This window comes from Lissotriton helveticus, chromosome 1_1 (assembly GCF_964261635.1).
Source record: "Lissotriton helveticus chromosome 1_1, aLisHel1.1, whole genome shotgun sequence".
Taxonomy (NCBI): domain Eukaryota; kingdom Metazoa; phylum Chordata; class Amphibia; order Caudata; family Salamandridae; genus Lissotriton; species Lissotriton helveticus.
Window position 1 is genome coordinate 1,825,782,426 of NC_136057.1, and position 27,860 is coordinate 1,825,810,285.

Genomic DNA, 27,860 nt, shown 5'->3' on the forward strand with positions numbered 1-27,860 from the left:
GAGGGCGCTTGGGGAATACGCTAAAAGAGCAGGAAAGTCGCGCTGGCAATCTTAATAATTAAATATACAAAGCGGCATACAAAGCACACAGCAGGCAATTAATTTCAGACAGTTTCCGGCCAAAAGCGCTACACAACGATACCGGAGCCAAAGGGGAGCGACCACTCAGCTGGGAAGCGTAGAGCGAGTCACAGCGCTTCCAGGTAACGGAGCGCTGTTGTAGTCTGTGGGAGGGCGGCTCAGCTGGGAGGCGGGGCGGGCTATGTAGGAGGACAACAACAACAAAATGGAGGGCGCTTGGGGAATACGCTAAAAGAGCAGGAAAGTCGCGCTGGCAATCTTAATAATTAAATATACAAAGCGGCATACAAAGCACACAGCAGGCAATTAATTTCAGACAGTTTCCGGCCAAAAGCGCTACACAACGATACCGGAGCCAAAGGGGAGCGACCACTCAGCTGGGAAGCGTAGAGCGAGTCACCAAGGGAAAACATGACTCTATGTCTGCTCCTGCAGCCTGGGAATGTGGTTTTAAAACTGCTAACTTGACCTGGCAAAATAAACCTTTAACCTTTACCAGGTCCAAACCTTCCATTTTTCAAAGCTTAAGGTAGTCCCTAAATGCCTGTAGTTCAGGGTGGATGGTATCTAAAATCAAGAGCTTGTGTGCATAAGTTTTACATGGCCTGGCAGCGAAAAATCTCCAAACTTGTTTTTCACTGCGTCAAGGCAGGCTCTCCCATAGAAAAGCACTGTGTTACATTATAACATCTTACAATTAATAACTCCAGTTTGCGAATAGCTAGAACCATAGTTCAAGGACTAAAATTAGGAGTAATTTAAAATCCAATCTGATGTTCAAGTGCGGATTTGAAATTACTATTTTGATAATGACACTTTTACAAAGTTAAATTATACAAATAAGCAATAGATGGAATGCTTAATCTCTGCCACTGGTAGTTATTCCTAGCTGCATCCCAATCCATCCTTATTTTGCACATCATGCCACCTGAGTATGGACCCAGCCGTATGCACATCAGTCTAGATCCCTGATCCAATTGAAAAAAGCCCAGTCTGAAATGCCAGGTGAAGTCCTCCATAAACTGAAACACAAACAACCCAGGACCGGTTTCATCTTGGTTAGGGCTCATGAGCCAGGTATAGGTTGGTTCCCAATGTACAGTGTGCACAGGACCCACGTCTGGACATACACATCCCTCTTAGAGCGTTACACTAATTACTCTGGGCCGCTTCCCAGTCCAACACTATATTGCATACAAAACCACCTCAGTTTGTACCCGGCCATATGCAAATTAGTCTTGACTCTGTTTCAATGGGAACAGTCCAGCCTGGACTGCCAGGCCAGGTCCTCCCTGAACTGGAACACAAGCAACCCAGGACTGGATTCGCCCTAATTACTCAAACTAGATGTGGCATGGTCAGCGAAACATTATGGATTGGATTGCAGCATGAGCTATTGCCAGTGACTGAGATTAATTTGAGCATTCCATCCATCACCTTTTTATTGGTTACTTTTAGAAATTTGCCATTTTCTAGCCTAAGGTAAATATGCCTTTCTGCCAGTGTTCAGTGTCGCATAGCTGTTAACGGCTCTCCTCGAGTGAGATGTGTAGTGATCTCAGACAGTGAACAACACGCTTGGGTGTGGAAGGGGATGTTTTTCCCCCTAACACATAGCTGTTAACGGCTCTCCTCGAGTGAGATGTGTAGTGATCTCAGACAGTGAACAACACGCTTGGTTGTGGAAGGGAATGTTTTTCCCCCCTAACAGGATGAAAATCTGGGCTGTGCCCTGGAACTTAATTAAACTTCAAAAGGTGCCCACCCTGTCACTGGCAGAAGTAACTCACATGTAGGCCTTTCCCTTCAATATAGTATATATATCTTTTTGTTTCTTTACACATTTGTTTTTGAAAAAAGAATAGGTTAATCTGTGTTTGTGACACAGGGGTCTAGACAAAACATATGCAATATTGAATTGTGGGGTGGTGGATGGAGGAAAGATAACCATTTCCATTGATCATTTTGACTATTTAATTGCAGCAATAAGAGACCACAGGACCAACGGTCTATGAAAGCAGTGCTTTGAGCAATTACTCATAGAGCAACATTCTATGGAAAGGTTTTAGAACCAATCAAACTTTACAAAAATATAGCATTAAAAAAGAAATTAAAGACATTGCTACGTAACCTAAAAGAAGATAGGTCTCAGGGATGCTATAAATAATCAATATTTTAATGTACAACGAGCAATCAAACAAAATGTTATGAGAACATGTATCTCAGCTATATTCACCATCAAATGTTCAAGTATTCTTATAATTATTGTTACTAGAGAACCAAGGGTGGAAGATATAGAACCACTGAGTATGAAAATAATCTTTAAATTAAATTAGTTTTACCGTTTAAATCCGAACTAGCCAAGGGATCGAATGACGCGCCTATGTATGGTCATTCAGCAACAATGGTCAATAATCCTTACTTAGATATACTCAGACAGTACACAATCTCAGAAGAGTGAGTAGTGGTGATCTTTGTCCTATGACTCAATGCTGGCTGTTGTGACCATGCACACCTCCTGCTGCGTCCATAGTGTGATACTGGAAGAAGGGATGTGAGGATGTAAGAAAGGTGACATAGAGAGTGGGAGGGTTTGTAATGGAGGAGTGTGAAACTGAATTGGAGAACCAGTGTGGGACCTAGTATGAAAAGGTAGAAAGGTGCTGCATAAGGCAAGTTAAGGTGAAGGGCAGATCCAAATGGTGGAGATGGCTGGGAGGAGAAGATGAGAAATTGTGAAGAAAAAAAGGAAAAGGGTCAAAGAGGGTGCTCATGGAGAGAGGGGGGAAGGGGGGGTAAAGAGGATGAAGAACATGAGCTGGGGCAGAGAGATAGGTGGGTGGGAAGTAAATGAGAGAATGGGGGAAGAGGGCACAAAGGGGTAGTGAAGAAGGTGGTGGTGAAGTTATAATTCTGTCAGTAAGTTGGAGAAAGGAACAGGGAGGTGGGGCGGTGAAAGGTAAGTTGTTGGTACGACGGAAAGAAAAAAGGCCAAAAAGGGGAGCAAATAGGATGGATCAGAGCATGGGTAGAGAAGATAGAGTTGAAGAATTTGGATGATTGGTGAAGGAGCAGAGAGTTGGTGGTGAGGAAAGGAACATCAAGAGAACAGGAAAGAAGAGAATGGGATGTGACAGAAATGCTCAACATTTGAGCATATGATGTCTAAGGCTTTAGTCAATACATCAGGCTCCTTCCTTTTCCAGGGTTACAGTTGCATGGACGAATGCCATTCTCCTTTAGGAAAAGCACTTGAAATCTTCAGGACTATTTCAACAGTAGAATATTTTGTAACAAACTGTGTACTAAAGAAGTGGTCGAGGTTTCTTAAAGAAACAAAGCTATAAGATCATTGTAAATCTATAAAACATCGGCGGCTTGATTGAATAACATGAAAAAGTAGAGTTAACCTAAATCTGTTTGCCTATCATCGTGTTACATAGGCAGCAAACATTTTCCCTATTCTCAAATCAGTGCAATGTTTCTGTAATATTACCATAAGTGGGCCTAAAAGAGGTTGAGCAAGTTAAATTGCAATATACAAATTCATGAAAACAATGACATTTGGGGTGCATTAGACCAAAGTAGCTGAAGAAAACATAAAAACAGTGGTAGCCAATGTAGGTTAATGAAGTCGGGTTGCTTACCGGACTGTCATGATATTCACACAAAATAATTTACCATACAATGGGGCATATTATCAAGCCCCTATTACCACCACAATGTCACTTTTTGTGACATTGTGGTGGTGATAGGGTCAGCACCCTATTATCAAGTCAGCGTTAAGCCACAACGCTGCCTTGATAATAGGGCCCCTTTCATGCTAAACTTAGCGTGAAAGGGGGCGTGCAGTGGGGGTTGTGGTGGGCGTTCCACCGCAACACCATTGAAGTTGACGCTGCCACCTATAATCAAGTTTGGCGATAATAGGTTGCAGCGCCGACCTTAAGACCAGAAAAATCCTGGTCTTAAGGTGGCGAAATGAGGAGAAATGCTTTATTTCTCCTCGTTTTTACTTTCTTTTTCCATGTGTGCTGCCTTGTGCAGCACACATAGAAAATGCAAAATGCCACGGGTTGTTCATGTACAGGACGGTGTCCCTTCCTGTACATGAACAAACCGTTTTTTGAAATGCCATTTTGTAACTTCCATGTGTGATGCACGAAGCTGGACACATGAAAGTTACAAAATGGCATTTCAGGTTTGTTTATGTGGAGGAAGGAACTCCTTCCTGCACATAAATAAGCCTCCCTCCTTGCAGACACCCTTGCTCTCTGGTGCAAGGGTGCCTGCATTGGCGCTAAGTTGTATAACTTAGCGCCATTGCAGGGAGAAACGCCAGAATGCACCATATCCTTGTTAATATGGTGCAGCCTGGCGTTTCCGAAGTGGCGGAGAGAGGCGTTAAGCCAAGACAGCTAATGCCTCTCTCCACCACTTCCTTGGTAATATGCCCCAATGAGTGTACATGGAGTCAATTTCCATACTCATGATTACTCTGATAATTGTTCCAGGGATCGGGCCTGCCTAGAAGCAGGTTGGGCACCCATGTTTGTGTATTTAATTTCAAATGATTTTATTAAGAAAAGAGTTTTATATACAGAGTACAGTATATAAGGGTACAGTATAGGTCACCTGCGGGCAAAAATTGGTAACTTTGCATGACAGTTGGGTTACATAGGGCATCTCTTGGAGCATATGAGTGGCAGTGTGTGCTTGAAGTGGGACGTACTGAGCTGGCTTGTGTTTGTACCCACAGGTGGGCGGGAAAGGAAAAGGATAGTAGGAAGAAGAGGTGGAGAATAGACAGTCAAGGAAGGACAATATGTCTTTTGAAGATTGACCGAAGAGGAATCAATTTGCTTTGCTGGGCTAGCAGCACAAGGCCTTATGTCCGAAATGTAGGTAATGGATGATATACCTGGGAATTTTAACTACCAGACATCAAGCTAAACGAAGTATATGACTGAGAAATTGTAGCTATTTATAACTCCTTTAAAAGAAGTTCTTACAGTACTCATTTTTACAATCTCTAGAATCCTGAAAATGTTCTAGAATCATTCCAAACACTAGGGGCATCATTTATGAGGCCCCTTGCACCGCCGGGATGTCCCTTTCTGTGACATACCATGTTGCAGGAGCCTGCTCCATATTTACGAGGCAGCACTAAGCCACTTTTTTGGCTTAATGCTACCTCATGAATATTGTTACCTTTAACACAGTTTTCTGAGTTATAAAGGGGCGTGCAATGGGTGTAGCTGGGGGCGTTCCCAGCAACATCCATGGCTTTTTGATACTGACCCAGAATCTAAGGCAGCTCCAAAAACGTACGCCACTGGCGTAAGGGAGACACAACGAGGAGAAATATCTTTATTTCTCCTCGTTTTTCCTTTTTGCAGCACACATAGAAAGAGGAAAAAACCTCTTGTGATTGTTTTTATGTAGGAAGGTTTCCCTTTCTGCGCAAAAAAAATCATCCCCGCAATGCAGGCACCCCTGCACCATGGTGCAAAGGTGCATGCGTTAGCACACGGCTGACCACTGTGCGCGGGATCAGGGGAAAAGGACAGATATGCACTATATCTGATAGATACGGCGCATTCCTGCCCTTTTCTACTCCATTGGGCGGCGCATCAGGAAGGCCTGCGGCGCTGCCCTACGGCAATACCGCATCAATGAGGCCCTAGGAGAATTACAATGGCTGCCAAATACAGGCATTGGTGATTCTGGGCTGCAAGAATGCCATCCTACTTGGGGATTATCCCAAGAGAAGATTTAGTACAGCGGTATAGTGCTTCTTTTTGGATTGCCAAGTTAGCTCTCATTTGTGTGCAGTTTCCCTACTCTTGACTTATCGAACATGTTTAAACAAAATCATCTGTTTGCGGTAATCTTACATACTTTATAATTTTCAATTCGGTTGAAAGAACCTTTTCTAGTCGAATTAGGTGTTACAGGGACTTTATAATGGGGGGTGTGGTCATTCTGTGCGTGCAAAGCATGCCAGCTCGGGACCATTATGATATGATATGATATAAAGGCTTTTGTAGCGCGCTCTATTACTAAAATAGTATCCTGGAGCGGATTATTACCCTCAACTTGAAATCTCATTCTGACAGTCTGATCTAGTACAACCATTTGCCATGTGCAAGGCACCTTCTCACGAGCCCTACATTCTATTAATACAGATGAACAGACAAATAAATAAGAAAAGTTATTAATCAAACCACTTACGTTCGAGATTTGCAATTTACGAATAATGTAATCAGGACACTTCTTCTCTTCTTTAATCACCACAGTGATGTTTCCAAACTTCAATGTACCAGTTTCCATGGTGGGCCAATATTGTGCACACTTGACCTGTAAGGCGAGGAGGTGCCAATGGTTAGCCAATGCTCGGGGACAGCAATACGTACATTATTTCATCTGATGGTACCACTTTTGCATCTCAGATTTAGCCGTAGTTTCTAACATCTCTGAACCTTTTTTGGACCTTCATTGGTTAATAAAGTGTTGTGTGTTGTCTTGTAGTGTCCCACCTACTTTCTGATTTTATTTGAAAATCGTAAATATGTAATGCAGACCAGACCCACTGAAGTTACTGAAAAGTTCTAAAAATGCTTCAGTGTCTATTGTCCTTATCACATTGTTTCCCCATACCTAAGCACTCTGGAAGTGCCGCTGATAGACTATTACGGTGCCACCACAACAAACCACGAGAGGGCACTAGAGGACAACCAATGTCGCTAAAAAAGAATTCGTTGCTATTGAGAGTTTGCCCGAGCCTCTAACAATCCAGCATTTCGGCAAACTGGAAAAACGTCACTGTGTGGAGCAAGCAATTAACAAATGGACATTAGCAAATACAAGCATTAACAAAGCCGCTAACAAAGCACTTTCTTTTGTGTAGAGAAACGTCTTCACGCGCACCACGGGGACAGCATGCATGGCAAACTTTTCAACTGATACAGGACATGTGCAGCGCAGTTAATTGCAGTTTCAGCTCACCTTTTCTCATACAGCAACAAGGAATAGACGGCAACTGAGTAAAGTTGTGTCGTAGGATGCAAGATAGGTCATTCTATGTATGGTTCAAGCAGCTGCTTGCAAAAAACAAGTTTGCCTACCCTGAATGTTTCAGCCTTAGAAGAATGAACTGTTGGTTTGGATCAGCTAGGTTTAAACCCTTGGGGGCCTATTTAGTTAGTCAGGAAAATGGCCATAATGTGCCGTATTTAAGGCAATATGTCTGTCTTTTCCTCTGTGCTGGAGCCCTTTTGGCAGCCTAGCGCCAAACCAGGCACCCTTGCACCAGTAGCGGTCGGTGGTGGGAGTAGCTGCCGAGTGGTGACGTGGGGAGGGGCAGGGTGGGGGGTAGTAAACTATGGATTACGGCTCATTACAGGTAAATACACATATAAATAAATAAAACTAATTTCGTTGCGTGCACTGCATCGCATTTGAGGATGCAGTGCGCGCAACAACATTTGTTTTATTTATTGATATGTTTACTTACCTGTAATCGGCCGTAATCCATTGTTTACTAAGCCCCACCCCGCCCCTCCCCCCCACATCACCGCCCGGCAGCTACTCCCACTACCGACCGCTACTGCATTGCACTATTGCACAATAAGGCAAAGCAGCGATATACGATGCCTTCCCTTACTCTAGATTTTTGGAGCCACGCAGAGTGGCCTTGCTTGCCTTCATAAATCTGATTTAAGTTTTGCGTCACTCTTCCACCACATTGTGTGGTGCAAGAGTGACGCAAATCAGATCGTAAATAGGCATCTTGACGTCCAGGTGACATATTAGGAAGCAGCAAATAAATCTCTGGGGGGCATATTACCAACAACTAGCGATAATTTTTGTCTCTAAGGGGCATATTATCAAGGGGGTTTATCTCTGCTTTTTTGGCTTTAAAAGCCAAGAAAGCGGAGATAAAATTATCTCCCTATTACCAAGCTGTCACTAACACCAGTTAGCGACAGCTAGTAGGAGATAGCGACCATCTTGGGCCCCACTTTGCATGTCAGTGATATTTATCACTAATGACATGCAAAGTGGGCGTGCCAAGATGTTAGAGACTGGAAACAGTCGCTAACATCGCTATCTCCTATTACCAACTTTTGGAGATATTCGCGCTAAGCGCGAATATCTCCAAAAGCTAACACCTGCCCCTGAGCAGTTCTTAGCTATGGTATCCAATGGGAGGTGGATAACATGGCTAAGAGCATTAGCTCGATAATGCATGAATATCGCTGACTTTTCAGCGATATTCATGCATTTTGGCCGATTTTTATCGCTTAGGAGATAAACCTTGATAATAGCAAGGTTCCTAAGCGATAAAAATAGGCGATGCTTAGCGATACTTAGCGATAAAAAAATTGTCTCTAACCCTACTTAGCGATAAATATCGCTATTTGTTGATAATATGCCCCTAAGTTGTTTAGAGACAAAAATTATCGCCGCACATCGGCGATTTTTATCGCAGATAAACCTTGCTATTAGCAAGGTTTATCGAAAATGCGATAAAAAACGGCCGCAATGCATGAATATCGCTGAAAAGTCCGCGATATTCATGCATTACCGAGCTAATGCTCTTAGCCATGTTATCCACCTCCCATTGGATAACATGGCTAAGAACTGCTCAGGGGCAGGTGTTAGCTTTTGGAGATATTCGCGCTTAGCGCGAATATCTCCAAAAGTTGGTAATAGGAGATAGCGATGTTAGCGACTGTTTCCAGTCGCTAACATCTTGGCACGCCCACTTTGCATGTCATTAGTGATAAATATCACTGACATGCAAAGCGGGGCCCAAGATGGTCGCTATCTCCTATTAGCTGTCACTAACTGGTGTTAGCGACAGCTTGGTAATAGGGAGATAATTTTATCTCCGCTTTCTTGGCTTTTAAAGCCAAAAAAGCGGAGATAAACCCCCTTGATAATATGCCCCTGGGTTCTTATGTAGGCTTGCCTGTTGCATTTCTAATAACACACAGTAGAATATTTTCACACTTAGCAAACAATGAGCCATATGTAGAAAACCTTTTTTTGAGGTGGCAAACGGCCCGATTCACAGAATTGGGCTCGTTGCAATACCCAAAACGTTTTTTTACTCGTACAAAAGCCCAAATTGCGTTTTGGTAGCCAGTTATCAAATCACAAATTGGGTTTGCGAATTGGTATCTGGAAGAGGCGTGTTTAGGGCATCCCTTCCAAGTATTGATTTTTAGTGGTATGTATGAAAACATACATTTTTTACTAACACCTCAGAAGTGGTGTAACCATTTACAAATGGGAAGGGGTACTACCTAAGGAAGACGGAAGGCAAACTTTTGGAAAAATATTTTGGCTCTTTGTTAACACCTTTGGTGCTCATGACGGCTCCCGGCCATCATGAGTTACAGTAGCCGTGTGCTCATGATGGCCCGGAGCTGTCAGAACGTTGCCGCTCTGCCCACGCGCGATTAATTCCCCGCCTGTGCAGGCGAATTAATCAGTGGGCGAAGGTCTGACGGCTCTTGGCCGTCATGAGCACACGCCCACCGTGATTTATGATGGCCTGGAGCTGGCAGGAGCACCGCGGCGCTGGCAGGAGCACCCTAGCCCCACCCGCACCGCGGCAAAATTAACACCGCAGCAAAGGGGTTAAGGATTGGCAAGAAAGCTAAAGCTGTCTCTTGGACAGATCTTAAAAGGATCTGCAGATATTCAAGTACTAGTCATGCATACTATCACCATAGAGCAACTGACAAGTGATAGCTAGCTTGTCCACTACCATGACGTCTGCCACTGACGCGACTTAGCTGGATTGCAATATGGTTCAGGTTCTGCTGATAAATGACTGCTTTCTTCTAATAGGCGTTAACGTCAATCGTGTATGGTTAGAGTGGGGTGAAGGATGGTGATGAAAGATCAGGTTGTGCAAGGGAGAAGGGCAGGGTATCACAAGGGGGAACAGTGGGAGGAGGAAGGGCAGAGCACAGAGATTAGAACAGTGAATGGGGATGAACACACATAACTTCTCATTCTGAGTACTGAGGTAACTGATTCGGCTATTTTGCTGCACTCTTAGGTTTCCAAGAGCTTATGCACCAGGTATAACATTGTTGAATATGTCCCCAGAAAACATCCTGGAATAGGAACTTACCTACTGAAAATGGTACAGAAAAACAGATTTCATAGTAAATTCCCATTTTATAAGGGTGTAATTTGTAAGAGGATGTGAATTTGGCTACAAAAGTAGCTATCCCTATCACATATGTAATTGTTGGGCAAACACACCAGTGTGGTATTAACACACAACTATGAATGATCCCTACACTGTGAGAAGTGTAGTGGGAAAATAGAAGGATGAGGCATACTGATTGCTAGTAAAGCTGGTGGAAAGGGGAGCAGGACATCCTAAAAGGACAGAAGAAGGACATTGTGGCATTCTTCTGAGGAGGAGGTAGGAAATTGCGGCTCAAAAGGGTAGCAGCCTACTAAAGCAGAGTTAATTCAAAATTAGTCTGAATGAAAGCAAGAGAACAATAATGAAAGGGGTGACATCAGACATACTTTGTTCATTGTTCTTGAATTCCTAGTGCTCCCCATATACCACATTTTGTTCTAAAATACCCACCAGTAGGGTGTGCTAGAGGAAAGCTATTTGTACTCACCCTGTTCCCTTCTTCACAGCGGGTGACCATAACGATTATTGTTGATTTTTGTTCCCAGATCATTCTCCAGAAGTCATTAGTGGTTTCTTCCTTTGGACCTTGAAGGTAAAATATCAAGTCGTGGTTAAGCTTGGTAATGAAGTCTAAATGCAGCAATGAAATGTTATGTCAAAAAATGATATCGATTATAGAAAGCAGTAGGTGCTCACAGTCTGTTGAGTTGGAGGGTCAGTTGCTGAATTTAAATTAAGAGAATGTTGTTTATATGCAGTTGTCATTTCATTTACGCCCGACTAATCAGGGTAATTTTGGTAATTCTGCATTTCTCACCAATAATTATGCAATTACTCCTGCTCGTTTAACTAAGATTAATTTGGGGGGAAATCCTACCATGAGAGCGGGCCACTCATGCTCTCTATTCATGTTTTACTCCATTTAGCTGTATTTCTTAGCACAAAATGCACCCTCACTGCTATTTTGGATGCAAGGGTGCATTTTGTGCTAAGCAAATTGCGCTAAATGCTGAGCATAACCTGGGGGGAAATCCTTTTCCAAGACCAAATTTAGCTCTATTGCATAGCACAAAATGAATTCTTGCACGCATTTTGGATGCAAGAGGGAATTTTGTGATAAGAAAATAGCACTAAATGCTGGAAGTAATTTGGGGGGAAAGCCTACACGAGGGGCACATTTAGCAGGTGTGCGGAAATGCGTTATTGCCCCCATTTTGAATGTAGGGAGGGACCTTTGTGCAAAGAAATAGCGCTAAACGCAGAATTACTCTTCTCGCACAAATATGCGTAATCTCATGGAGTTCTTGGGTATTCCATGTGATTACACTGCACTGAATTACAAGAGTTACACCCACTCTTAGTCTTCAACACTGCTAACAATCTTGGCAAATTTCTGAGATTCTGCTGTTCCTGTCACAAAATCCAGGCCATCCTTTCTTGCTGCTTTCTGTCCTCTCTCTGAAATCTTGGTCAGTCTTCTGACATCACAATAACAACACAGCATTGCAAAGGGCACCATCATCTTGATATAAGTTCATCTATTGCTGCAACTGCTGTACCCGGTGTGGATTATCTCCATAGTCTATTAGTATTTCAGTTTTCTTTTCCAGTAGCATTATGTCCACTAATTGGTGCATTTATCATATATTCGGGTCCTATGTCATCGATTGTTTTTTATAAGTAAAGATCATGGACCTTTCTGCAAGTATTTCCAAAATGGGTCTAAAGGGTGGTCTATCACCACGCTTCAAATAGACCATATTAGGTAATTTTTCATGATAATGCCTCACCAAGGGCCAACTCAAGCCCAGAGGCAAAACCTAGCAGCCGATTTTTGCTGTTAAGTTTTAGGACCATAGGCATTTAACATTTAGTTTAGAATTGAGTATTTTTGTAGGGATCAACAGAGGTCCTGGTGAGTAGGCAGGAGGGGTCTGCCTATGAAACATGTCATGTCGACAAAGTAGACCACACTTGTAATTCTACTTACTAACCCCCTTTTAATGTTCCCAGCTTGCGAAGCCATTAAAATTAATTTTTTCGACTAACCAGGGAATTTTAACTTTTTTTACACTACCATTCACGTAAATAGGTCCCTACACTCCCTAACACATACCACTATCCTCATCACATCACATAGCCTATTGTCAAAAAATATAAGTGTTCCCGCGTCACTCGTAGGTTGAAGCACGCCCCGCCCCGTAGAGGGACGGGAAGACCCCAATGATGGGAGAATGGCACTATGGGATTCATAGTGTGTGAGGGGTATTTTAAAAACACACAGTGCCCTCATTCTGCCACCCGCAGAGAGGCCTAATTTTCACATTGCAGTGTATTCACGAGTTTAGAAAATATACAAAATCATATAAAATTAGTCACCACTCACATTGATAGAATCCCATTGTTTACAAAACCATCCAACCCACAACTGCCAGAGTCAGAGGAGTCACACAGCCAGCCACTTCCAAGGTCATTACACCTGTCCTCGATGCCAACATCAGTCTGGTACCCAAGCACCTCGTCACCCACATTGCGCAGGAGTAGCTGGAGACCAAGCAAGGCCCAATCGCCATAGCTGGATTCCCTCATGTGTCAGGGACAATCAACTGCACACATGTACTGCTCATGCCTACTGCCCACACTGTACACAACTACCACAACAAAAAGCACACGCATACCATGAATGTAAAGGCAATAGTGGATCAACCGGGACTCCTCAACAATGTCATAGCCAACTCCCCAGGCAGAGTGCATGAAACTCACTTCTCCCAACAGTCCATCATCACCCAGCGCTCCCAGAATGGCACACATGGAAATGCAGTGTCCGTTGTTAAGTCCAAAATAAACACACCACACGCCTCCAGCCCACAGTCATGCAACTCACGACACTGCCAATGGGCACGCAGCACAACTACATTCAACATGACACACAATATGCCAACCGACGAGACATGACAACATGACTACATTGGGAATCCGGCCTTGCCATGTCCACAACCCAGCCACGGCATGGCACCACAGACATACAATAGCAGGATGTGAGGAGAGGCATGGATCAGGCATGTGCAAGAGCGGCAAGTGACTAAGGAATGTGAACCTACCCAATGCCAGATGTGGCGTGGAGGTGCCGGACAGACCACAGAGTGCAAACCACGGAAATGGCCATGTGGAGATCAACTGCTGGTGTACGGAGTGTAGTGGCCAGTGGACGCTGCCATTTCCCCACAGGCTGTGAAGCAGAACTCGGAAATGTCGCACGTTACGTCCGCCCCTGCATGCACGTGTGAAGTGGGTTGGACCTGCATACGCCAGGCCTGCGTAGGGGTGTGAACAAAAAGCCCATTGCACTGTTCGTGGTTCTCATTCAGAATGGACAATGCGTCTGACAGGGCGGTGCCTCTCAGCCCGCCACGAGTCCGGCAGGGCCTGTGACCCTGTGCGCCTGCTGAACCCCGGGCTGCTGGTCCCCAGACCCATCATGCCTGCCCCATTACACCAACGAGCCTCCGCTCACCTGCCTACACCGGCGTGTGTCAAAGAGGGTCCACAACATGCCGGTGCAAGCTCCAAGCACCCGTCCTGCAACCTCTGCAGCCTCCGCAGACCATCGATGGCCCCCGACGCTGGCCAACATTACTCTTTTCTCATTGACATACTCCACTGGTGGCTCCCTCGGCCCAGTAGGTCCTACATGTGGAACTGTGTCCTGAGTCCTGAAGGGCAGTGATGCCAAATCCATGGCAGCGGACACAGCACCAGACTCCCTTAGATTAGTGAGGCATATTTCCATATCGCAGGCCTGCGACAGGTGGTGTCACTAACCCTGTTCAACGCAAGCCGGTGACACGTGGATGGGGGCTCAGGCCTACCGTGTGCACCAGTAGGTCCCACATCTAGCACATAATCGCGAATCATGAATGGCAGAGTCCACACCAGTGAATGCACGGAGAGGAGTAAGAGGAAAATGCAGCTCAGTCCAAACGAAAGCCGGATCAGAGTCACGGAGGTGATTGAACACTATCTACAACTGACCTGGTGCCATCAACCCTGTTCCCTGCAAGACCTTGTCCCGTGGCGGTAGGCCCGTGCAGGACGCTGTGTATCCGGGGCCACTAACTCTGTGCAGCACAAGTCATGGGGCATTTATGGTTAAATGGTTGTGTCCTTTACGATGTACACTGTTGTCGGTTTTTGACTGCACCAGGCAGCCCTTGCCGGCTGGTGTGCACACACCCCACACACATCCAACACAGGTGTCCCTCGGTATGTGTGCCTGCTAATAAATGTGGCCGTACGCACGTGATCATAGCCATTTACACCATCTGAGCAAGTGTGTCCATGTGGTCATGGTGTCAGCATGATGGCCAAGGGCCCTACAACATCACAGTGTGCTGTCTTCAGCTGACGTTTCCATGTCACCTCAGCGTTGGCAGTGACCCTGGACATGTATCTGCGCACAGCCCCCCTGCATGCACAAGTGGCGTTTGCTGGTCAGGTGTACATCAGGTCAGCACAGGGCTGCACTGATTTGGCAGGGGGAGCAGGGGTTGGCTCGGGTCTGGCCTTGAGCAGGAAGTGCAGTAAGTGTGTCTCTGTGTTGGGGTGTTGTCACTACCAGGACCACAGTAGTTGATGTTACAATGTGGCATGCACCAGGATGGCGGGCCCGCACGTACGGGGACATGTAGGAGTGCAAGACCGCTCGAGGTTTTGGCACATGCATGCCAATTGTTATGTGTATCAGTCCTGCGGATGCATGAGTGAGTTGCCTGGCCTCATTCGCAGCGCGATCACAGCCAGCCATGGGCTGTACACCTGTGTCTGCCCTGTCCGGACCATTGACCTACACTCACGTGGCCGCACACCTCCAAAGGCCAGCGTCACGGTGTTGTTGGCATCCCTCTGGACTTGCGCAGATAGGCATTGCAATGGAGTGTGTGGTAGGAGTGCACGTGATGCAACCGCACAGTGCACACAAATGTGGGGGCTTGTGGGAGGGAGGAGCAGCTGTGTGGCAACATAACACACAGTGAGGCCGCTCATGTGCCACGTGCTGGGCATATCATCCACACCCACGACAGGCCTCTGTGCATCTCCTGTATGCATGGAGATGGTGAAGTTAATGTAGGGATGAAAGGTCCTTTGTCTGCACTATCAGGTGGTAGCACATCTGCAGCTCCGAGCAGGTACTTGCATGTGGCCAGCACCCCCTGACAGATACAATAGCATTTGCTTGCAACTTCCACACTACGCACTGCCTGATGTGAGACCAATGTGTACACAGCCCACACGCAGAAGTCTTTGATCGTAGTTGCCGTGCGTGAAATGGCCTTCACACATACTCCCACCCCAGGCCTGCACCCGATGCACACTGCTCATTGCACCGAGCTGTGCCATTTCATCCACAGGACTGACGCAGAGCAATCCAGTGCCAATTCAAGCAGAGCCACTGACACAATGGCAGATCATTCCGGACACATGCTCGACTCCAGTCATGTGGACCTGTACCGTGCACGTCTGCTGCATGTACTGGGGGCACTGCTGTTGGCAGGGCTGAGGATCAGTTACCAGCTGAGCTTCCGCCTTGCGGACGTCACCTGTATTTAGCCTGTGTTGCATTGTCGCTCCTGCATATTCGAGTGGTCCATGGATGTCCGCCTCTCCAACGTAACGGTAGCTGACCTGGATAACGACGTGTGTGTGTGTGTGCACCCCCTGTTGGCCCACAACCAGGAGTGTCACCGTGATGCCCGTTTATGGCTTGCATGGATGTTTGGCATGCAGGCTGGAAACTGGACCTGGGAGATTGCACGAGTCGTCCTGTGCACTGAGCACATTGAGCCACTATCCGATTGGGCTTTGGTGCATATTGGGTCCAGTGGTTGGAGTCAGCACATCTGTCCGGGTCCGCTGATGGATTACGTTGACAACATGTCACTTGTGGTGGACAACGATGGCTCATTGTAGATGTTGGCCTACGCAGCTCCATTCGCATTCATGGACGAGTGACAAGGTACCTGCAGCCACAACTGGATGTCACGCATTGCACGTGTCCCGACGCCTGGTTGCATGTTGGTAATCTGGTCACATATCCCAAGATGACAATGGACATGGCTGCATTGGCCTGGACTTATGATCCAGGTGCAGACAACGAACGCGGGTTGGCACTGACTTGTGTTGCAGATCGACTCCCCTGTGGTGAACATGGGCGCTTTCCTATGTTCCTCATTCAGACATGCTGCTGCATTGTTCTGCATATCGTGGCACTTCTTCTTGGCCATACTGACATGCACATGTTGATAAAGTTTCCAAATTTTCACTTGTCTCCAACTGTGTTGTGTCTTGATTTGTATGCCAATGTGTGTGTCACGGACTCTCAGGCTCCCTGCCTTATGTGCATTGCTACCCCATCAGGACTGTGGGTTTGTAGTTGTGCATTATCACGTCCCTGTTTTGTGCTTAGCCAGATGCGTATGGCCGTTTACCGGCCACAGGCGGGTGCACTTGTGTCCTGTGTTCGGTTGTGCAAATGTTGGTGTTTGTATCACATTGTGTTCGATGTTGTGGTGCTCTGCTTCCTATGTGTGTGTGCTGTATTGAGTGTGAGATGTTCCTTTAGCTGTGATTTGGCTCACCCTTCTTCCTTTCAGGCAGTGTGGTTTTCACTTCTGTGCTTGTTCAGTGATGTGATATTGACGGGTTGTGTGACTTGTGCACCTGGTTATTGTTGTTACTCTTGAGCATGGTTTGTCTGCAGTTGTGCTGTGCTTAATCGTGCATGTGTGCCATTGTGCCCATCTCCCCCGTTCCCCCAGTCCCTGCTGGTTCCTCTACCTGTTGCTGTTGTTGTTTTGGATAGTTTTGGGTCCTCGAGTCCTGCTACCATCTCCAGACTGATGTGGTGGACACCATTTCCTCCATGTAATCCAGCTCCTGGTGTGGGGCTGGACTCCCAACTCTGGTGTGCATTGCTGCCTTCTTGTTGTTGGCGTGTTTCTGCTTGATTGTGCCAATTGTGTCATTCTGGATGTTCTGATTTTCTTCCATTATCCTCCTACGCTCTCAGACTGCATTCACCTTGTCCAAGATGGCCTGCCATGTACAATGTTTTGTTGCCAATGGGGCTTGTGGGGTTGTCTGGTGGCTCGGTTTGCCTCTATTGTGTTTGGCTGTTGTTTTCTGTTTGGTTTGTCTTTCTTTTTCAGGCTTTTTTTGTTCTTATTCCAGCCTGCCTTGTGTGTCACAGGCCTGGCAGTGCTTATCCCTGCTTTCCTCATCGCGACTGGGCTCATCGCATGTTTTTTTGTGTTGTGGTTTGTGTTATATTATCTCCGTCAAGGTGGTAGTATCTCAGACATTGGGCGCTGTTTCGGCGGACTATCGCATGGTACCGCCTTGTTGTGAATTCCACATTGACACTGGGTTAATTTCCGGCTATGGGCTGCGATGAGTGAAGTTGCGTTAGCTTTTTTTTATGATGTTTAGCACACGTTCTTGTGAACATACCCCATACAGTCTAATCTAAACAATTAGATCCATCAGTTTCTCCACTCCTAATTAAGTTGAATGAATATTGAATTTTTATGCATTCAATGATTTCAAAGAAATGCTTTGAAAAAGGCCATTAAGGATTGACAATTACCTTTATTTACATATTAAAGCCAAGTTAGTTTCCTTTAAATATTTTAGGTAGGATAGAATTTACAGCAAGTCGTTGAGATTAATTTAGAAAGCATCTCTTCAAAATATAGGTAGTCAAAGACAGTTCTATCCGCAGGCATTTATGTAAGAGGCATTCAAACTTTGTCAACAGGCTGTGAAGCGCTATATAGGGTCAAAAACAGAATTATAATCTTTATATTTTATATATATATGTCTGTTATGCCCTCCTCTCAGTCCCATATCCCTTTTACTTTGTTTAGAATCTCATCCTACCCTCCTTTGCCACTTTGTTTGCCCCAGTCGAATGTTCATGAATCTTTTTGTCAGATGTTTGGCAGCGGATCTGCTAAGGAGCTGCTGATGACTATTATGAAAAGAATTATATCTCAGAAAACGTCCTACGCTTTGAAACCTCTTAACATAGTAATCAAGCAGTGGTTTTAGGCAGGTGGCATTGCCTCTTAGAGGGTGGTAGAATATTTTCGGTGTCCCTACGTAGTGTTAATAGTTTGGATTGCCAGTGTGATCATATAAATGGCAGGTTTTAAGTTACCAAAATAACCTAATCTTCCTTAACCCAAGCATCAAAACTCTCTCAGCTCTTCAAATTGATCATGCATTACTGCTGGTAGAATACATGAGAGCCTGCAATCCTAATATGTTAGACCTGGCATCTTTCTGGCCTCCTGTTTTTGATGGTATGCTAAACTTAGTTGTTGTTGGTTTAGTGTCTCTGTGCACTTTTTCATTGCTATTCAGTTGCTAAAGGGCAAGTGCTCCTACTGTAAATTATGTTGTGATTGATTTTCCATGATTGGAATATTTGATTTACTAGTAAGTCCCTTGTATAGTGCACTGTGTGTGCCCAGGGAGCGTAAATCAAATGCTACTAGTGGGCCTGCAGCACTGGTTGTGCCACCCACACTAGTAGCTTTAACTGCCATTTAGACCTGGCAAGTGCACCCACTTGCCAGGCCCCATCCTCCCCTTTTCTTACATGTAAGGCACCCCTCAGATAAGTCCAAGGAAGCCCTTTGGGCAGGGTGCAGTGTAGGTGAAAGGTAGGACATGTGCTGATGTGTGTTACATGTCCTAATAGTGAAATACTGTGCATTTCGTTTTTCACAATTGAAAGGCTGTCTCAGGCAGGTTAATTCTGGAGGGATATAGCATGTTACATTGCATGCTATTACATGGTGTTCCTTTACAACGCGGTTGTTACAACAACAGCGTTGTTAGAACGTGATACCTTTACAACGCAAGTCATTATATCGACTTGCTGTAGGGGCCAGGGCCGGACTGGGAACTAAAACCGGGCCCTGGCAAAGTGCTCGACCGCCCCCCTCCCCCCTGGGGGTTGGGTTGTGGGTGCCGCCGAGCTCTTTGCCGGGCCGGATTTCGGACGATTTTGTTACAAAAATGTTCCCCAGGGGCCCCAAACCGGCCCCCACCCGTGCAGCGCACCGGGGGATTGCCCGGTGCCCGCTATGGCCAGTCCAGCCCTGGTAGGGGGTGCGCTGGATTTAGGAATAGTATAATTTACTATTCCAACTCCAGCCTGCGCAACAGTAGGGAAGGCGTTGGAATAGTAAATCATACTATTCCTTATGTTGGAGCGCCCTCTACAGCAAGTTGATCTAATGACTTGTGTTGTAAAGGCAAAGCATTGTAACAACGCAGTCGTTGTAACAACCGCATTGTAAAGGAACTGCGATGTAATGACTGTGTTGTAAACGCTATCTCCCCATGGGAGCTCCCTTGTAACATCTTACAACTGTAACTTTCCATTTGGACAAGATAGAGAAATGGAGTTTAGGCTCTCTGAGCTCAGAATTGACTAACGCAACTTTTCTTAAAGGTAGTTTTCAAATTTTGTGTTTGAAAATGGCACTTTTAGAAAGTGGGCATTTTCTTGTTTAACCATTCCGTGTACCTCTGTCTGTTTGTGTATTCACCCTCTTGTTTTGGAGTGACAGGAGCTAGGATGTGCATTCACACTAGTCATTCACACAGGGGTTGAGGTGTGTCCTACCTTTCAATGTGACTCATAGCCATGCAGAAAAGATCTTTCTGCATTTAGAGTTGTGGGAGGAGTTTTCACTAGCACCTGAATAGACTTGTCTGCTCTGCACAATGCTGTCTCCACCTCCTGTAGTGAAGCTGGACCAGGAAGGATAGAACCGACTTTTACTAAACTCAGAGACTTTCTGCCTAGGACTTCAAAGGGAAAAGCAGTATAAATATTGAGCATGAGCCCAGAACTTTAGAACTCGTTTGGACTAAGGAACCTGCAAAGAAGAAGAGCTGGAGAAGGTGTGAGGAGGAACTTTGCTGTGTTGGCCTACGGTTGCTGCTTCTGTCTTGTGCAGAGAGAGAACTGGACTGGACTTTCTGCAACTTATTTTCTGAGTCCTTGAGGTAGAGCTTAGCCCCTGTTCAAGAAGTCTTAGGAACATTAAAGACGTCAAATGTATCTGCTACCAGCACTGTGAACTGTGTGTTTTGTGCTGCAACAGAAGAATAAGCAACCTGACACCATCAACAAAGCTGGTGCGTAATGTATTGGCACCTGCTTCACACCGCCACCCTGGTCTCACCGATGACGCAGACTTATGCCACCACCAAGCCACTGCTTACATCATAACCTGAGGGCACTGAACTTTGGACACCGCCATGCTTCATATAGCTGCCCTGGTATACCCAAAGATGCTTCTTGCCAACATTTACACCGCTGCCTGCACCTTGGCCTCGGTGCACCGCTCATAAGCTACTCGATGCACCGACCCGTCCCACACCGCCGCTTTGGCCTACTGACCATCGTCTGCTGATCGTCTATCAATGACAGCGATTCACCAACCACAACGCCACTGCTCGCACCGTGACATGCCAGCACAGCGACGAGGACCGCTCCATTTCGCACCACATCCCTGATCTCACCAATGCCACTGGATGCCTTCACTGAGCCGCTGCCTTCACCACAGCCTGAGGACACCGCACCACTGCACATTGCTGTTCATCCCCAATGCCAGCAGATGCTGTCACTCCTGACTTCAACCTCAGAGTTTGATCTGCAATGCGTGTGACTTCAGGGGCCCGATGACTCCTGCACTGACCTCCAGGACTGACGCCTACTGATGACATCTCTTTGGAGCTCATCAGAAGGACCATGACGCCCTGTATTTCCAAGGCACTCTTTGCGGGGCTTCCCGACACCGTAGCTTGCCCACAACGCTTCGGTGGACCTTAACTGTTGGATTTGTTTATTCATGATGCTGCAAGAGCCCCGGTCGGAGCTATTGACTTCAAAGAACTGCATTTTAAGTCTATTTTTGCCATCTTCATATTTTGATTATTGTATGTGAATATTTATTGTTGTGGTCTTGTTTTACACAGATAAATATTAGCTATTTTTCTAAAACCAGTGTGGTGTCCTCTTGTCATATTTTCACTGTATTACTGTATGCTATGTGCAAATGCTTTACACATTACCTCTGAGATAAGCCTGACTGCACCTACCCAGCTACCAAGGGGGTGAGCAGAACCTATTTAGAAGTGTAATCCCCTTACCCTGAATAGAAGGAAGGTTCTCTTCTTACAAGGGGCCTACCTCTGACAATTAGAGACCCCCATCTCCAGCACAGTATGAAAGTGTCTCTTATTTCTATATCAGAGGCAATTTGTGACTTCTGCAAGAAATGAAGTAGCTGCTCAACTGTAGTAACTTGTTACTGTTGAGTTCTGATCACACTAGACAGGGCGAAAGGCATGTCACAAAGCATACTTAAAGCTGCAGTTTTAAAAAATTAAAATGAAACCTGACTTTTCCCTTGTCTGCTCTCTTTATTTGGACGAACAGCGCTATGCAGAAAGGAGATATTTATGGCAACATGTTTATCTTTGCACCTTAGGTGATATATGAAAGATAGAACCTCTTTGCATATTTCTGGGCTACAGAGTTTTTCAAAAAATGATATGACTTCTATTACACAGATTCTTACATCTTTTTGCAATACATTTCTAGCTGATTTTTGGTCTATTTAATGTTGCACTAGAGATTCTACTTATATTATTCATGTTCACAAACATCCTATCGCTTTCATATTAAAGGCCAACACACCAACGATTTAGGCAGTTTGTGGGAAGGGTGATGGTGTGACAAGGAATAAATGACCTCCTTTTCATACATTATAAAGAAAGAAATTGAAGTCACCTCGGAGTTACCATGACCTTTCAAAGGAACACTGCAATATCCTTGTAATTTACGGTGGGTGGGAGGCTTTATTACTTTATACAATATATAGTATGGTGTTAGTGTATGTAGGACCAGAAAACTGAATGGAAATGAGAGTTAATTTTGTAATCATTTAGCCCCGAGCTCCCCGGAACTATTAACAGAACCACAGAGAGGTGTCTGCCACAGATAACGATTCTTGGTCATATATTGCAAAGTGATCAGCAAAATTTGAATGGGGTACTATCACACACTGCACAGGTTAGAATCATATATGTTCTCACAATGGAGTTCAGTCACGTCATTTGGCTTAAATCAACTAAACACAGGCCACGTGCATTTCAGTACAAAGAAAATCAGCGGCTATGCCTGATTTAAAAACTAAAATTGGCTCTTTTTATGTTCATATGTTCTTCACCCAAAGTCAATGGAACTGCATACAGAGCTGGTGCAATGATGTTTGCTGTTCCATGTGAGGTCTCATTTACCACTCTCTGCACTATAAAATGAGTTTTATAGGAGCTTCCATCCACAAAAGAGACATCCATATTGTGTACTGGCTCAGTGACCAATTTGGTGTCCCTATTGAAGGTCAGAATATTTGTCACCTTTTACAAACACCAGGCATTTTTTTCTTGCAAGACTTAAGAATCATGATCTCCATGACTTCCTATATCCTGTGGCAATACAGGTGGTAACAATACTTCCACTTGAGTATGTTACCATCTGACTTTGTTCCACGCATGCATACCCACATTTAGGGCTGGGCGTAGTGCCACTACGCACACTACGCGTAGTGAAAAAAAAAAAAACGGGGGCGCGTCCTGGGGGTCCGTGTGCCCTGGACAGGGGTCCCTCGTGCCTGGGCAGACTCCCTGATCTCCCCGGCCTGGTTGGAGCCCGGGAGCCCTGCAGCCACGGAGCCCTGCAGCCCTGCAGCCCGAGCCCTGCAGTCCCCGAGCCCTGGAGCCCCGGAGCCCCAGAGCCCCGGAGCCCTGCAGCCCGAGCCCTGCAGTCCCCGAGCCCTGGAGCCCCGGAGCCCCAGAGCCCTGCAGCCCTGCAGCCCTGCAGCCCCGGAGCCCTGCAGTCCCGGAGCCCCGCATGCCCGGAGCCCTGCAAGGGCAGGCTGGAGCCCCCCCGCAGAGGCTCGGAGCCGGCAGATTGGCGTCATTTCGGTCCCGGCCATCTGGTCGCCCCTCTTGCCTCGGCCATCTGGTCGCGACCAATGCTTTCCTATAGGGCGACCAGATGGCCGGGCTTCCCTGGAAGTCCCGATCAGGTGCCATTTGCCTCCCGGATCCCAGGCAGGGCTCCAGGAGGTAGGGCACGTTTGCGCCCTGGGTCCCCTCTGTCACCTTTAGTGCACAGATTACAAGAAAGGGGGGTCATTTTCCTCCGGATTACTAGGGACAACGGTATGCCCGGACACCCTCCCAGGATAGCGGTGCACTGCCAGGGACCAGATGGGCTGTGTTCCCGGGCAACACCTCCCAGGCGTCCGGGGCTCCCTCCTCCGGCCCGCGGCGTGGGAAAGTACCCCGGAAGGGCTCCATGGGTTCTGGGCCCTGCAACCCCGGAGCCCTGCAGCCCCCGAGCTCTGGAGTCCTGCAGCCCCCGAGCCCCGAGCCCTGGTTCCCTGGAGCCCTGGAGCCCTGCAGCCCCCGGAGCCCTCCCGCGGAGGCTCGGGGCAGGCAGATTGGCATCATTTTGGTCCCGGGCATCTGGTCGCCCCTCTCCCCTCGGCCATCTGGTCGTCCGCCATGCTTTCCTACGGGGCAACCAGATGGCCGGGCTTCCCTGGAAGTCCCGATGAGGTGCCATTCGCCTCCCAGATCCCAGCCAGGGCTCCAGGAGGTCGGGCACGTTCGCGCCTAGGGTCCCCCGAGCCTTGCGGTGCGCACTTGTTCCCAGAAAGAGGGGTAGCCTTCCTCCGGATTACTAGGGACAAGGTACTCTGTGACCCCTCTTGGGCTGGCGGATCCCTGCCGGGGACCAGATGGGCTGTGTTCCCGGGCAACACCTCCCAGGCATCCAGGGCTCCCTCCTCCGGCCAGCGGCGTGGGAAAGTACCCAGGAAGGGCTCCATGGGTACTGGGCCCAGCAACCCTGCAACCCCGGAGCCCCGCAGCTCCCGAGCCCTGAAGTCCTGGTGCCCTGCAGCCCTGCAGCCCTGGAGCCCTGGAGCCCTGGAGCCCTGGAGCCCTGGAGCCCTGCAGCCCTGCAGCCCTGGAAGGGCAGACGGGAACCCTCCCGCGGAGGCTCGGGGCAGGCAGGCAGACTGGTGTCATTTCGGTCCCGGTCATCTGGTTGCCCCTCTCGCCTCGGCCATCTGGTCTCGCCCAATGCTTTCCTATGGGGCGACCAGATGGACGGGTTCCCCTGGAAGTCCCGATGAGGTGCCTTTCGCCTCCCAGATCCCAGCCAGGGCTCCAGGAGGTCGGGCACGTTCGCGCCTAGGGTCCCCCGAGCCTTGCGGTGCGCACTTGTTCCCAGAAAGAGGGGTAGCCTTCCTCCGGATTACTAGGGACAAGGTCCTCTGGGACCCTTGTCGGCCTAGCGGTCATCAGCCGGCAGATAGGCGGGCCAGGATGCCGCCCCAGACCTGGGTCCGTCCCTGGGACTGCAGCGTGGCCCGGGTGCCTGGGACGGGGTACAGAGGGCCCGGGAAGGCTCTCCCTGCGCCCCCGGGCCCTGGGAGCCACGGCTGGGTCCAGTGGCCGCGCCGGGCCCCGGGTCGGGTGCTAGGGCCCTTGGCCCTGTCCCCCGGCCTGCCACACTGCCAAAAGCCCGGGACGGGGTTCCGTGGTGCCCGGGGAGCCTCCCCGTGCTTGACCGGGTTCAGGAGCTCCGTCCGGGGCCCCTGAGGGCCCCGGGGACTGTGGCCTCCCCACCCGGGGCTCTGTCCTGGGTCCTGCCGCGCGGCAGGGTGCCCGGGACGGTGTCCGGCAGGCCCGGGGAAGGCTTCCCCTGCGCCTCCAGGCCTGGGAGCCCCGGCTGGATCCAAGGGCCACGGCGGGCCCGAGTCGGGTGCTCGGGCCCTGGGCCCTGTCCCCCGGCCTGCTGCACTGCCAAGGGCCCGGGCCCGGGTCGGGGTTCCGTTGTGCCCGGGCAGGCCTCCCCTGCTTGTCAAAGTGCCTGGGGGCCCCGGGTCGGAGGGCCTGTCGGGGCCCCTGGGAGCCTCCATGGCTGGGGCCCAGCTGGGGCCCTGGGCCTCCGGTCGGCCATGCCGCGGAGCACGCTGACTCCTTCGTTGGGGCACAGGGTGTCCTCTTTCGTGCCCGGCCATCGGATCCCCTCGGCCATCTGGTCGCCTGCTATGCTTTCCTATAGGGCGACCAGATGACCGAACTTCCCTGGAAGTCCCGATGAGGTGCCATTCGCCTCCCGGATCCCAGCCAGGGCTCCAGGAGGTCGGGCTCGTTCGTGCCTTGGGTCCCCTATGTCCCCTCGGGTGCACGGATTAAAAGAAAGGGGGGTAATGTTCCTCCGGATTACTAGGGAGAGGGTCAGTCAGACCTCCAGAGATTCTGAATCAGGGGAAGGCAGCCCTGGGGCCTGCCCGCTGGGGCCCCCAGGGTCCTGGGGACACTCCTGCCTTTCAGCCCCTTGCCGATGGTCCTTTTCCTCCGAGTTTGAGGGGGATGGTGTCCCGGGGCCTGTCTGCCAGTGGCCCCCAGGGGCCCGGGGACGCTCCTGCCTCTCAGCCCCTTGCTGATGGTCCTTTTTCTCCGAGTTTGATCAGGCACAGACCTCCGAGTTTGATCAGGCACAGACCTCCATGAGGTCCGGCCATGCTGAGAGGGGGAAGGCGTCCCGGGCCCGCCCGCCAGGGGCCCCCAGGGGCCCGGGGACGCTTCTGCCTCTCAGCCCCTTGCCGATGGTTGTTTTTCTCCGAGTTCGATGGTCGTTTTTCTCCGAGTTTGATCAGGCAGACTTCCATAAGGTCTGGCCATGCTGAGAGGGGGAAGGCATCCCGGGGCCCGACCGCCAGGGGCCCCCAGGGGCCCGGGGATGCTCCTGCCTCTCAGCCCCTTGCAGATGGTCCTTTTTCTCCGAGTTTGATCAGGCACAGACCTCCGTGAGGTCCGGCCATGCTGAGAGGGGGAAGGCGTCCCGGGGCCAGCCCGCCAGGGGCCCCCAGGGGCCCGGGGACGCTTCTGCCTCTCGGCCCCTTGCCGATGGTTGTTTTTCTCCGAGTTCGATGGTCGTTTTTCTCCGAGTTTGATCAGGCAGACTTCCATAAGGTCTGGCCATGCGAAGAGGGGGAAGGCATACCGGGGCCCGACCGCCAGGGGCCCCCAGGGGCCCGGGGATGCTCCTGCCTCTCAGCCCCTTGCTGATGGTCCTTTTTCTCCGAGTTTGATCAGGCACAGACCTCCGAGTTTGATCAGGCACAGACCTCCTTGAGGTCCGGCCATGCTGAGAGGGGGAAGGCGTCCCGGGGCCCGCCCGCCAGGGGCCCCCAGGGGCCCGGGGACGCTTCTGCCTCTCGGCCCCTTGCCGATGGTTGTTTTTCTCCGAGTTCGATGGTCGTTTTTCTCCGAGTTTGATCAGGCAGACTTCCATAAGGTCTGGCCATGCTGAGAGGGGGAAGGCATCCCGGGGCCCGACCGCCAGGGGCCCCCAGGGGCCCGGGGATGCTCCTGCCTCTCAGCCCCTTGCTGATGGTCCTTTTTCTCCGAGTTTGATCAGGCACAGACCTCCGTGAGGTCCGGCCTTGCTGAGAGGGGGAAGGCGTCCCGGGGCCCGCCCGCCAGGGGCCCCCAGGGGCCCGGGGACGCTTCTGCCTCTCGGCCCCTTTGCCGATGGTTGTTTTTCTCCGAATTCGATGGTCGTTTTTCTCCGAGTTTGATCAGGCAGACTTCCATAAGGTCTGGCCATGCTGAGAGGGGGAAGGCATCCCGGGGCCCGACCGCCAGGGGCCCCCAGGGGCCCGGGGATGCTCCTGCCTCTCAGCCCCTTGCTGATGGTCCTTTTTCTCAGAGTTTGATCAGGCACAGACCTCCGTGAGGTCCGGCCATGCTGAGAGGGGGAAGGTGTCCCGGGGCCCGCCCGCCAGGGGCCCCCAGGGGCCCGGGGACGCTTCTGCCTCTCGGCCCCTTGCCGATGGTTGTTTTTCTCCGAGTTCGATGGTCGTTTTTCTCCGAGTTTGATCAGGCAGACTTCCATAAGGTCTGGCCATGCTGAGAGGTGGAAGGCGTCCCGGGGCCTGCCCGCCAGGGGCCCCCAGGGGCCCGGGGATGCTCCTGCCTCTCAGCCCCTTTTCTGTTGGTCCTTTTTCTCCGAGTTTGATCAGGCACAGACCTCCGTGAGGTCCGGCCATGCTGAGAGGGGGAAGGCGTCCTGGGGCCCTGACCGCCAGGGGCCCCCAGGGGCCCGGGGACGCTTCTGCCTCTCGGGCCCTTGCCGATGGTTGTTTTTCTCCGGATTACTAGGGGAAAGGGTATGCCCGGATACCCTCCCAGGGCTGCGGTCCCCTGCCGGGGACCAGATGGGCTGTGGCCTGGAGCCCTGCGTGGGCAGGCAGGAGCCCGACCGCAAGGGGAGGCCTCGGGACGGGCAGATGGGGAGTCCTTTCGGTCCCGGGCATCTGGTCGACCCTCTCCCCTCGGCCATCTGGTCGCCCGCAATGCTTTCCCTGGAAGTCCCGATGAGGTGCCATTCGCCCCCACCCCCGGATCCCAGCCAGGGCTCCAGGAAGTCGGGCAC

At 49.3% G+C, this 27,860-nt stretch overlaps 1 protein-coding gene across 5 annotated transcripts in view; it reads right to left on the minus strand.

Annotated features, from left to right (window-relative positions):
• PTPRC (protein tyrosine phosphatase receptor type C) overlaps nt 1-27,860 on the minus strand; it is a 654,339-nt gene that overhangs the window by 154,369 nt on the left and 472,110 nt on the right. For all 5 annotated transcript variants that reach the window (XM_078641033.1, XM_078641026.1, XM_078641055.1 and 2 more), the window contains 2 exons: nt 10,746-10,843; nt 6,316-6,441 (listed from right to left, as the gene is read on the minus strand). In XM_078641033.1, coding sequence (XP_078497159.1) covers nt 6,316-6,441; nt 10,746-10,843 — 224 coding nt within the window. The remainder of the gene's footprint in view (nt 1-6,315; nt 6,442-10,745; nt 10,844-27,860) is intronic.